Below are 13,301 nucleotides of genomic sequence, written 5' to 3' on the forward strand. Positions count from 1 at the left end.
TCTACTCCAGAAGTATCCTTGCAGACACTAGGAGTTTATGGGCTTCCCTAACCTGGAGTTTGCATCTTCATTTTTGTATTTAACAGCCTTAGACAGACTTTTTTCCTTCCATAAATCTACTTTCCCCAACAATTGTAACATTCTTTGGCAATGAGTTCCATAAATAATCACAGACTTATAAAATGTGTAGATGTCACTTCATATACACAAATACACATACAGAAAGCCACCACGATATGACACCATGATTACTCAGGGGATATAAATGTTATTCAGATAAACAGAGGCTTGATAATTGAAGAGTCTTTTCTACAAATGATACATGTCAGGGGATGTGACCTCATTTTAGGTAAGATATTTTCAGATAAATGAATCCTGATTAATTGACATTTTGATCAAAATTTACAAGAATTGTTCTCTTCTGCCTTTCTGGAAATGTCAGTTGTTTCCTCTCCTTCACAGGGATTTTTTTTTTTAGTTTATTTCTCTTTTCAGCTCTCTTCTACTATAAAGTTTTGAACATTTTAAAATATGTCCACTTCTTCCTTCTAGTTGCTGAAAAATAAAACTGAAGACTTAATTTTATAAGAGAAGGGGCAGTCAGCTCTACATTGAAGGTGGACAACCACATCAGTGCAGTGCCAAGCTCCCTAGGACGGCGTCTGTCTTCAGTTCACAGCTTGCATGGCATCTAGCACCATGCTGCCTGCTACGTGTAGCTAACAAACCCCTACAGAGGTGGAGGATTCTCCTATGAAGGAGTCTAGCTTAAAATTGTCAGAATATGCAGAATCCCAGCACAGATTCGGGATGCTGGAAAAACCCAAAGACACAGGACGCGAAGAGTAATTAACAATTAAGAGAACCAAGCAGCTCTGAGACAGCCTCATCCCTGGAACTCTGTCACTTGCCTGCTTCCTTTGCACATAAAACGGGAAACGTGGCAGAAAGAAGGTCAGAGATAGCAAACCTAACTTAAATGAAATCCACCGAGGGGCTAATGGCATGGCTTGCTAACACTGCCATTCTATCCTGTTTTTCCTCATGTGTTTACATGGGAAAAACAAGTGCTATGATAAGACAAATAATAAATTATAATTTTAATTTTGAAGATAAAATGAAGGCAGGAGTAATGTTCTTTCCACTGGGGCTTATATGAGCACGGGTTTCTGTTAAGAGGCATGTCATCATAGCTGTTTACCATGTAATAACCTCTTTTGTCCTCTGAGACCCTATGCATTAGAGGCATATTGTAAGTAGGCCAATTGTCTGCATCTAGCACATGATGTTTGGAAGGCAGAGAGAAGCCCCGCTGCATTTCAGCTGGTGATCCTGTGCTGCAGGAATTCAAGGCAGGGCCAAGAAGGTGACTCTCAAGCACTAAACATGCCACTTGACAGGGATATCAAGCAAACGCTAAAAAAACATCAACATTTCATGTCTTAAAAATTACCCCTGTGAATGCTACATATACATTTGCCTTAGAAAAGGCCTGTCTTCCCGTATCTCTCTCTAATGCACAGCAGCAGAGCCTAAGTTATAAAGGCAACACAAGGGCAAGGACATAATCACATTCCTTTACTGGCTTTCTCTCCTCTTCTGAAAAGCAACTCAAGCTTCACACTTTCTCTTAAAATCCTACATTGGCCTTTTCTGAAGAATTAAACTGCACTCAAAGTTCTCTGTGTTTCATCTCCCACCTCCAACTCTGCCTTTTCTTTACGTTGCACATTTTTCCTGGAACGGGCTTCTTCACATGAGTTAATCATCATCATTCCCCAAACGGCTCCTCTGAGTTGTTCATTCTCAAGGCATTTATCATGAAATTTTCAGCATCTGAAGTCCTTACAAATACAAGATTGGAAGGCATCTTCAAGGCCATCAAATCTAGATTTATGGCTGCAGCTCTTGTAGTCAGAAAAATTGTATGGTTTTCAGCCATTGTTTTTAAAGCAAAAGGCACCGTAAATTTCTAGCCCTTGAGGACATTCAGCCGTTTCATAAACTGATGAAAAGAGGCAAATAAAAAGCCCAGAATAGTAATTATTTTTTAAATCCCAAATTTTCAACATCTATTTTTAAGCACCTGGGGATGGCAACACTGTCTTCTTCAATCAGTCCTCTCACTGCATGGTGCTTGCAATACCAGAGATCAGATTTTCTACTGATTGCAGAGACTTTGGATCCATTTCTACACAGTTTTGACCTTTAGTCTTCTCCTTCAATTGTTTTTGCAGGAAAACCATCTATTTTCACTGCACACTATAAAGTGCAGGGACCTTACACAAAGGAATGCCCTATGTTACCCTGGCAGTAATTCATATGAAATCCCACTAATAAATATTTAACATGTCATTACAATAGTAGTGTATTCATTTGAAAATATGCTTACCTCTTGTTGAAAGGAACAAGGGGTTATTCAAATAATTTGATGCAAGGCGTTTCCGCTACAAAGGAAAAGAAACCAACCACAGTGTCATTGAAAAGTGCTCTGGTGGTCTTTTACCATTTCATATTAGCATTCTCCATGAGCTTCTCCCATACATGCCCAGCTATCCAGAAGCCAGTTCTGCAACTTAGAATATTCATTGCTAACCCCTGAGACAGTCATACAAACAGTTGAATTCTTACCTTTCTAACAAGTTCTTCACAGAGCTGTGCATTAGATTTTTTTAACGAGAGAAATGCAGATTTGCAAATATAATTGATTGGGTTGCAGGGTCTGTTACAGAGGTTGGTAACAGCAAAGCAACAGCCACAGTAACTCCAAGCCTAGCAGATAAACAACGTCCATAAGGGAAAAATTGTGTAATAAATTGTTGCTGTGAGATGACATCCTTATTTGCATACTTAGAAACGGTGATGGACTTCCCACCTACAGAAGAACATCATTACCTTCTGTGACACCTACCTACAGCTCGTAGGAACATATTTTCATCTGCAAGCTATGTATAAGGGCCTAAGAAAAGTATTTCTCTTCAGAAGTTAATGTGTATGATCTCTAGGAGCTGGCGGCGATTCCAGTCTGCTGAAGTCACTAAAGGTTTTTCAAACTTACAAACACAGACCACTGGAAACCTGACTGAGATGTTTAACTAATGTAATGCAGCCCATCACCAGCTTGTCAGATGGTGAAAGCTGCTGGTCACTAGCAAGCCAGGCTTCATTAACAGTCTATCTAACCCCTAATTGTTTCTCTGAGTCATCCAATACTTGTACGGCAGGACTGGAAACAGTACCATCTTCCTCCATTAGATGTTGTTAGATTCTGCTTGAAGGAAAATTAGAGGGGTTTTGCTAATAAATAATTTATTCTGTGGTGAGTAAACTTCTCTTACACACAGGTGCCTGCCAATCTGTTAATGAATTTTGAATAGATGTTTTTTCTTTCAAAAAATCACCATCCTGAAACTTAACTCTTTCCTATGGAAAAAAAAAAAAAAAAGAAAGAAAAGAAAAGCAAAAAAGAAAAAAAAAGCACTACTGAGGATGGGAAAATAGAATGGTATTTCAATTTTTTTTTACAGAAAAAAACCTTTGAAAAGAAAAAGCACAACAGTCAAGTGAAGGCATAAGATCGTGATCACATTTTTGTAATCAAGGAAGTTAGCATCACCACTACAGATGCTGAGCTCCTGCCGTTTTGAGGGGCGTTGGCAAATAAAACGTCTAATTTATATGCAATTTCTATTTAAACAATCATGAATTAAAGATCATTCAGTAGACTAACCATAAATTAAACTGCACCAAAATGCCTGAAATGCCACAAAATACCTCAACTCACTGATTAGCAAATCAATCTGAGCAGCTAATTGATCAGAGAAAAACCATCTGCCTCCATTTTACTTGAACAGCATTCCCCATGGTCAGAACTTAATGACAACTCCTAATGAGGACACAGCTGATCAGCCACAGGACTCTTTCACAGACATTTCTTTCTCCATGCCGTCTTTCACATCAGGATCTGCTTTTGAGAACAGATATAATGAGAAGTATGAACTAGGGGTGCAGCAGATGACCTCCATCACCTCCTCCATCCCTGCTCCAAGATAATTGAGTTTCTTATGAACACCGATCACACTACAGCCACAAAACTCTGCTGCCAGTATTTTAATAAACTCAGGACAAAAAGGTCTAAGAGAAGACACTACCAATTTAATGGAAGCAAGGCTAACATACCGACTAAGGTTCCTATGTGTTAAATACTGAATATATGGACATCAGCATTTTCTCTGAAGAGGTCGCTAGAGAAAAGTTGTGGAATTCTCTGAAGAATTCAAGTGTCCAGAGCTGCTCTGGAGTATAAAAACCTCCAATACTTTCAAAAAAAGAACAATGAAGCCACTAAACTAGCTTGACTACAGTGGTGGGCTGCTCCTTAGCCTCATCTGTCTGCTGTCTGCCAACATAGACAGAAAGCTGAAATGTTGGCATACCAAAAATTCTGCATCGCTTCTACCAAAATAAAGAAAAATCACTTTCTTTAGGATTAAAGAACTCAGAACACAAAGAAAGCTGGCATACATGGGGAGCTGGCTGCAAATCAGTTCCATTCCTGTAGGAAGTTCAAATAGTAACCCCAAACTGGTGAAATTTTAAAGGTGGAAATTTAATAAGCTGAATAAATGCATATATGTCAGTTCAGAAACAAATAAAAAAACAATTTCAGAAAAAGTTAAGTCTATTTATATGCTGCTTTTACACTAGGTTTGTGATCTAGTATTATCTAGGACCAAATTATGCTACTACTACAAATGTAACAGTGTAAGTGTAACAAACAACAGAGATTATCCAGAGCATATTATTTTTAATTATGCATTATTATATTTATTATGCAGGCTTCCATACCCCCTGCAGAGCACACTGATTCTTAAACCAACACATCCCTTTTATGAATATCACTAATAAAAAAAGCAAAGTTCTCTGTTTATTATTTGGCACATAGGGAAAGAGAAACAGCAATGCCAGTTTGAACATCGTGCAGCACTTCTGTTCTTCAGTTCTGACCTAAAGGGACTGTTTGCGTGGGTGAAAGAGTAATTAGGTCCCACATTTATTTAGTCCTTTTGGCCTTTATTAAAACTAAGACAAATTCTAGTTTGGAGGAAGTGATATTGTGGGGAGAAAACCTGTTGCTTAGCTACTGAGATGAGACCTTTTCTTTCTTTTCCACATCAATATCTCTTTACAAGTAAATGTGTGGTTCAGCATGCGTATATACTTTTGTAATAAGCAGCACTTGAGCCTTTTATTGATGTGAAATAGAACTGTGGTACAAAAAGTGAATGATAAAGTACCTCTGTTTCCAAGAGTCCACTGTAGGCTGGATTTGCTGTGCTTCTTCTCTTTCTTTCCTGACGCTTGCTCTGGATTTCTGTAACCATGGGAAGAAACATGAATTGTGCGTTTCTCATTCATCAGGGAAAAATGTAGATCTAACTTGTTAAGCAAGATGCTCTCACCCTCAACCCCTTGGGCTTTGTGTTCAGTTTCAGCTTCTAAAGTATAATTGGGTTGCATCAGCATTGATATTTGCTGCAGTTCAAGGCTTGACATTAATAAGCTTTTCCTTGTAAGATTCAGAACACAAACATTTTTTAATTTTTTTCCTCCTCCAAGGTGGACTTCTCCTGCCCTACAAGATTTTTATTATGATCCCTTCAGACACATATACAGCAAGCATCAACAGAGAGCTTTCAAAATACTATCAATGTCTGGTATTAACAAAAATGAAGCATTTAAAGCAGTTAAACCTTGTAATTCATATCAGATGAAAGCATAGAGATCCTTTTAAATTTACTTTACATTGCTTTTCCTCTGTGGAGGTTAGAAAAAGCACAGTCAGAATGGCATGGCTAGATTCAGTTCTAACTAGGGCATGATGATTTATCCATTCAAAAATATACAACTTCATGATCCTGAGTATGCAAAATGTTGTAAAGAGCCATACATGTATTTATGTCACTAGAAACTGCAGTGCAAATATAGGCTTATCGAATTGCAGTCCTGCTTGGAAAAGGGTGAAACACAAGGGAACTCCCTTCCACTAAACGGTAACACCTATTCAAGTCGGGACTTGCTGAGGACTGCATTTAGCAACAATTAGCTGTGTGCATACTTCTGTAAACACACACAGAAAGAGTGAGCAGAGTCCTCGACCACTGAAATCTGCAAGCTTAATGCTACTTTTATCTGAGCTAGGATTTCATTTCCGTCATACGAAATTTATTTTTCCAACCCTTGACATCAGTTCAGAATGGTGACATTATTACAGCCAAGTATTTTAGATCCTAGTTCTTATTTTGATAATAAAGTAAGAGTAGGCATATTTTAGCAAGAAGAGCACCCCAGCATCCATACCATGGCATGAAGTGTGCACAGCTGGGCTAATGCTCTATTCCAAAATGTTTCCTACATGAATATTTTAAGGCAACGTTTAGATTCTGCACTGAGGTGCCAGAGGGATCTTGTTAGTCTAAATGCCCCCGCGATGGTGATATCTCCATTCTGTCTTGCTCTAAGTAAATCTCTTGGAATATGAGGAACTGGCAGGAGCACTAGCTCTTCAGCCCAGAGGACCAAGATCACACCCAACGGAATCTCAGGACACCACCTGGTTCTGCAGAAAGCCTGGCACCTTTCACCAATGCCTGAGCTAAAGGGGTCTATCTCAGAACACCCTCAGTGCCAGAAAATGACCTTCAGGATACTGAGCACTATCTCCCACTTGTAATCCAACAGTAAGATACAGTCTGGCTTTCAGGATGTTTACAATACATGGGAACTGGATTCCCAACACATAGTTCTGGTTTCTAGGCACCTTTTCCAAATGTTGATCACTTCCCCACAGGGTAAAAGGGGCCACATACCACTTTAAGCGTTCCTTCAGTAAATGGTACTGGTATTGTCAGTGTCTTGGACACGGTGTCCCTAGACACACGGCCAACACTTTGCATGGATTTTGTACTGGCTTGAGTTCCAAGAAATTGATTTGAAACTTTTTATTCACAAAAGACTACTGGCTAAGCCACCACTCTTGGAGTGATGGATGTATCAGAAGGAAACTGGATAGACGTGAGAAGCAGAAGAGCAACGACTTGGATATTCTGGCTGGGTTTTCCCACTGGCACAGGAACATGTCACCTCTCACACTCAGAAGGTGTCTCCTCCTAGGGCACTTCAAAGAGTCTGGTGGGTCTGTATTCACAGTCTGACATGAGTTAGACATATGGTGCCATGTGACTCGGGGAGCTATACAGAATCTCACTACCGAGAAATGTGTGATCCCAGGCTGCACCGAGACGTGCAATAGACAGCGTGACTGCAACCGCTGCCAGCATCTTATTAACATCCTTGGTCCTACACAGACTCCAAACCAGAGGACGTTGAGTGGGTAACAGTTCTGTCCCACTGTGAAAGTGATTACCATGAAATGTTTGTCTGGCTGTGCTGAAATCTCCGTCCTGAAGCCTCCAGAGTGTTTGGCATCCTTCTAAAGGGAACCGGGCCTGAGCAACAGGGTAAGTGCTAGATACAGATCCAGCAGCCTGCCACAGAGCTGCCAGAAGAGAGACGGTTGTGCCTGATGTCAGCATCAGTTCTTGCAAGAGGAATGCTCTCAAGACCAAAGGTGAGAGAGGTGTCACAACAGAGGAACCGTGTGCCTTGATGCTGACAAAGAAGTGGAGGATGTGGCCCTTCACTGACTCTTTACTTTGGTGTCAACAGCGTGAGCTAGAGCCCTAGTTCTTGCAGCCAGGCTCAGTAACCCACGCGAGGTGGATCTGGGGCTTGCAGCATCTCAGCACCCTTGTGGCAGCATAGGGAAAAAACTGGAGTGAGGGCAGCCCGGGGTTTGTCTTTCAGAAGCGGTCGCAGGGATGTATACAAGATGGTGACTTTTCACTGGTTCAGAAAGAGAAACAAAGAATTCAACACAGGAGAGCTTTCTGCGTCCATAACTGGGGCGAGTGTCTTCACAAGAGGACTCTGATGGATCTGTATCTCTCTGCCCTTTTGGGTGCCAGGTTTAAGGGAGATTTTCTTTGGAACATGCTCTCACCAAGGCAACAGAAATATTTGATGGAGTCTGAATCACACGTGGTAGACACCTGGAATGCAGCTTTGGAAGAGGCATTGCTATGGTACAGAGATAGAAGCTGGCTGAGGGGGGGGGGGGCAAGGTAATAGTTGTGGGAATAGATGGAAATAAAGAGAGAGAGAGAAAGTAATGAACTGAAACAGCTCTAGATGTACTCCACCCTATGCAGCCAGCAGGGAGGGAGAGTACAATGTCAGCACTTTATTTATGGAACCTGAGAACAAAAAATATCCATGCTTGTGATATAAGGAGTATGTACATCTAAGAGTGTATCTGTCAATAATCACATCAAGGTAGAACAAAGGATACAGTGGTATACTATCTTTTTGTCAGTTGTTACTCCTGCAATTATTTTGCACAAAATTTATTGCGACCACTTCAAAATAAGGCTTAATAAAGCAAAAATAAATTTGTTTTAACTGATTGAAACATTCCAGTAAGCTAGGTAGAAATATTTCAGTGCTTTTATTTGATACAGTAAAACAAGATGTGCATTTTCATTTTGAGAATGACCTGAACTAAAGAATTATTTTAGTTTTGCTTTCTGTCTAGGTTTTTTTTGTTTGTTTGTTTGTTTTTAACACAATGGTAGGTGTTCTAATAGCCTAGAGAAAGAGATTTAATATGTTACAGCCATGCACTGCATCACAGAATTGGGCTATCTTACTTCTTATTTTGTTAATTTAAGAGATATAAACAGAAAAAAAAAACCCCTCTAAACTGTATGTTTGACAGAGATGAATAAATTTGAAGATAGCTTTGTGTTGGAGGCAAAGCTTCAATGAGTTCCTGCCTTCATCAATAAATGCTCTGTATGGTCATTCTACGAGGCCCGTAATGACAATTTATTTTCTGGGAAAGCCATACCTTGCAGAAAGTCAGTCAGTGGAAGCAGCTGTGTTCATTTACTGGTAAAAGCCTCAAAAGATGCCTAATACTGGGACTCTGCAGAACAGAGCTCTTTTCCCACTAAAGGGGAAAGATGCTCCTCTGGACATCAGGTGGAAAGACTTCTAGGCTGATAGAGAAATCCATATAGAAGTGGATCATAGCCCTTCACCACAAAATTAATGAATAAAATGAAGAAAAGCAGTAACACTGTGAATTAATGATACTGAGTGAATAAGCTTTTAATGACCCAATCTTGATATAGTTTAATTCCAAAAAACGTGAAACTGAGAAATGCATTAGAAGTACTAAAATAAACTGAACTGTGTAATGACCACTGCTTCCTGATAAATAGCAATGGCTGATAACCGTAAATATGACATAGCACTAAAATAATAACCTTTAGCATGTGAAAGCTATAAGGGTATTTTTGACAGTTGTAATCACCAATACTCATGAAGAAATACCCTTTCCATGGTAAATAGCTCTTGGTGGGAGCCATTTAGTTAATGCTAGTAGGAATATAAAAAGTGAATTTGTCTGAAAGAATTGATTCTGCAGGATTAGCATCGTAGCAGTTAGGTTCAAAATGTGCGTCTCTGCACTTACTGTAGAACAAACAGAGCAAAGCAGTACTTGGCATTTTGAACATAAGCATTAATTCCTCACAAACAATTTATTAGTTCCAATAAAATCAAAGGGTAAAGAATTATTTAAAATTAAGTTCTCTCTGTTGTAAGCATAATTTTCACTTCAGCATAATTTCAAGTGTTGTCCTATTTTCTTGAGACAAAGAAAACAAGAACCAGTCATCATTTGCACTTTTTGGATTGTAAATCTCCTCCCAAAATTGCTGAAGCTTTTTAATTTCCATTTCAATCCATTACCATTAAGGGATTAAAAAGGCCGATGGCTTAAAGTTTCTTTAAACGGCTTTCAAATTCTCAGTCACTGGGACATTACATGGTTTTCTAAAATGCAGATTTAAGGAGGAAAAACACTGAAAAAAGGCAACAAGACCCAGAGAAAACCTGCTGCAAGTATTGAGCAGACCTTACAGTTAGGTACAGTTAGTTCTCTCCCTAATTCATAACTTCTTTTAAAACCAAGGAACAGAATCTCAGTAAAAAGAAATCAAGGTGTAAAACGGTAGATCCCTCTTGAGTCAGCAAGGTATCTAAGCATGTGCCGAACTCTAAAGCACATAAAACTTAAACGCAGTGCACTGGAAATTCCTAGGTATTTTGCTAACAACAGCCCATGGGATGGGTGGTAAATGTCAACTGATAATGTTTTTTGTGGTTGAGAATCATTGCCAGCTGACCAAGAGACCAACTTTTTCTCCTTATACCAGTGGAACCACCCCAACTTGGATGAGCTGAGTATGGAACTAAAACACACCAAGCTGTAGACTTTTACTTAAAACCAGCTTTATCTTCTCTGTCCATGGGAACTAACCCATTCTGCCCAGAAACCCCCAACTGATCTCAAACCACTGGAAAATGTGCTGAGTAAACTCTTTTTCCTCCTCTCATCTACATTTTCAGAAAGACAAAGCTGCAGCAAAGAAAGGTACAAATCTGCTAACTCCTGCAAGGTATTTCTGGAAGGCTGGAAATGTAAACTGCACACTGTGCGACGCTGTATTTGGTTTATGTGCAATATCTGTTTGAACTCATATTTGGAAGCTTAGGAAGGCATGCTAGCAGCTCTCGCACGAAAGCAGGATGAGACTGAAAGTTTATTTATTTTTTGGTTAAATGGAGGGAAATGGAGAGAAGGAAGTCTTTGAGAGAGGTAGTTTTCCAACTTGTTTAAAGTCTTACAAAACAAATGCCAACTTTTCACCACTATTTTACACATTATTCTGTGGAACTCTAGAGACGACAGACAATTAACTCAAAAAATGTAAGTCCATCTCACATACAGAAAGAGGAGAGAGAAAGAGATCTGGGTAAACATCTTTGAACCTTGCTGATACTTCAACCAGATCAGAGAAAAGATTCCACTCAAAAACTGAACTGTAAAACAATATCTGCCATCTTACCTTCCAAATGTTCTGTTGTAACCAGTCCTAATGCTACCATGAAGGCAATTTTCTAAGGGAAAAATAAACAAGGGTTAGATTTTCTACTACAACAATCATGGCAGAAGTAAGTAAATAAATCAATCCGGCATTGATGTAATAAACACAGTAAAGGTCTTTTAGAAATCTATCTTATTTGAATGCATAGTAATTTGAAGAGCTTTAATTGAAGATTTGCTTCAGATATGCCTGGTCAGTCACGTCGTACTTGTGTAACTAGATGAACTGTTGCAGTTCAGAGACTTACGAAGCCAATCTGTATGACTACTGATTTTATACAAAGCATGATCAAAATTCAGTTAATCAATTCAATTTCATATTGCTAGCTGCTTTGCTACTCCACTCTTTAGAGAAGTAATTGTGTATTATTATTACTATCTGGATATGGCACTGCTTTTATTGGATGTAAGCAAGCTGTGTGAAGTAAAACAAGATATGATACACTTCCACTGAACATTAAAACACTACACAAGACATCTGAAGCATATTGAAAGCCCCTCTCCCCAAAAAAACTTTCAGAGATTTCTCTTCCCAAGTTATAAAAAGAATAGCATGTGTATGAATTATGAAGAGGTATACCAATCGAATACTTTCCATCAATGGGGAGTGAACAAACGTCTCCCACTGACACTGGTGACCTTTTTGCAGTGAGGAATCTAATCTAAAATATTTTTCAGAACTCTTGTACAGTATATATGCACAAAACACACCTTCATACTAACAGATCTTTAAAACATGCCAATGCAGTAACAGGGCAAGTACTAAAGCAGATTCTGAACTTTCTGTCAGTGATTTTTCATTGGGAAATTTCTCCTTGCAGAAAGAATTCTGCTGAAGATTTTATTCCATCTTTTTGATGGAAAACTGGAGTTCTGCTGTGCTGTTCCAAGCCCAAACTGAACATAACTCCTTGGTTTTCAGTCACATCTGTGGCACTGTGGGATCTTAGGGATCTCTTCCTCTTTCTGCTGTGCTCAACAATCTTGCTGGATCATGTTAACCAAGCAGCATTTTCATGAGGTGCAATTCCACAGGAGAGAAAATCTAATTATGAAACCCAAGCTATTAGGAAATGCAAACAAGCAAAGCCCCAAATCCAACCCCGACAAAGCATCTAAAGACCATAGGAAACAATTATCATACTCAAAACAAAATGTGCAGATTTAGGTCAAACTGAAATACAATGTTGAAGTGGTAGAAGGTCAACACATTCTGTTTCCACCAAAGAAGTGCCAGGAGAACACATTTAAACACTTCCAAGTTAAAATTAGTTTAACCTTCTTGTTTTGTGAAAAGCCTGATGATTCAACTTTTCATTTCAGTTCAGGATAAAATCAACTATTAAGTCACCAGAACTACCATTTCCTTTGCAATTCTGACTTTCGCCCAGAGAAATTGTGAAAGCAAGCACATCCTCATTTCGTAGATGAAAAGATCTAGCTATGGGGTGGGTTCTTCAAAATCTGAGGGTCAGGAGTGGACATCTACACCCCTCTTGTATACCTGAAAATATCTTTGTCAATCAGGTGAACTAACAACCTCATAAGATGAATGCCTTCTTTCCACAGTCTCCTAGTGTGTAACTCTCCCCATAGATTAAAAAATGGTGATGTAGAATCTCATCACTGACAACTGAGATCTATTTATGCTATATTTCTGCCTTCCATAACTGAGGTAATGACAAGCACGTGTATTCATTTGCATGTCAGACCTTGATTTCAATAATGTTCACTCCTTACATGTCTAAAACACCAGCTAGACACAGTGGGGGCTCCACACCTGAAGGGAAAAGATGAATATTTGATCCGAGATCCACTGTGCAGATCTGAGAAGAAAATTAGTCAACCGAATAGAATTACAAGCTTCATCTCACCCCCACCAAAAAATAACTTTGCGGCAGGATACATCTCAGCGCTCTGAGCAGAAGTAATAACAACATTTAGGTATAGAATCAGAAAGCTGGAACAGTTAACGTGCAATTGTATTTTCCCAATGGAGCACAGAATGCCTGTATTATCCGAAGATTAAACTGTGGGGGGAGCATACATTTGCAGACATCTAAAATAAAATTTTTTGAGTACTGGAATGCTTGCTAAACAATTTTCTTTCTTCATGCTAAAATTATTTGAATACATATCTAATTAAATGTAATGACAGCATACTTGCTTAACATATGAAGAGCCGTCATAAATGGACTTGATAATTATCTCACTGTTAAACACAGGA

At 39.0% G+C, this 13,301-nt stretch overlaps 1 protein-coding gene across 1 annotated transcript in view; it reads right to left on the bottom strand.

Annotated features, from left to right (window-relative positions):
- The window catches only part of PHF21B (PHD finger protein 21B), a 67,260-nt gene that overhangs the window by 9,000 nt on the left and 44,959 nt on the right, over window positions 1-13,301 (bottom strand). The window contains exons 5-7 of the mRNA XM_056342080.1: window positions 11,037-11,088; window positions 5,298-5,374; window positions 2,393-2,447 (exon numbers count right to left, since the gene is read on the bottom strand). Of these exons, the coding sequence (XP_056198055.1) occupies window positions 2,393-2,447; window positions 5,298-5,374; window positions 11,037-11,088 (184 nt within the window). The remainder of the gene's footprint in view (window positions 1-2,392; window positions 2,448-5,297; window positions 5,375-11,036; window positions 11,089-13,301) is intronic.

Source organism: Falco biarmicus, chromosome 5, assembly GCF_023638135.1.
Source record: "Falco biarmicus isolate bFalBia1 chromosome 5, bFalBia1.pri, whole genome shotgun sequence".
NCBI lineage: Eukaryota > Metazoa > Chordata > Aves > Falconiformes > Falconidae > Falco > Falco biarmicus.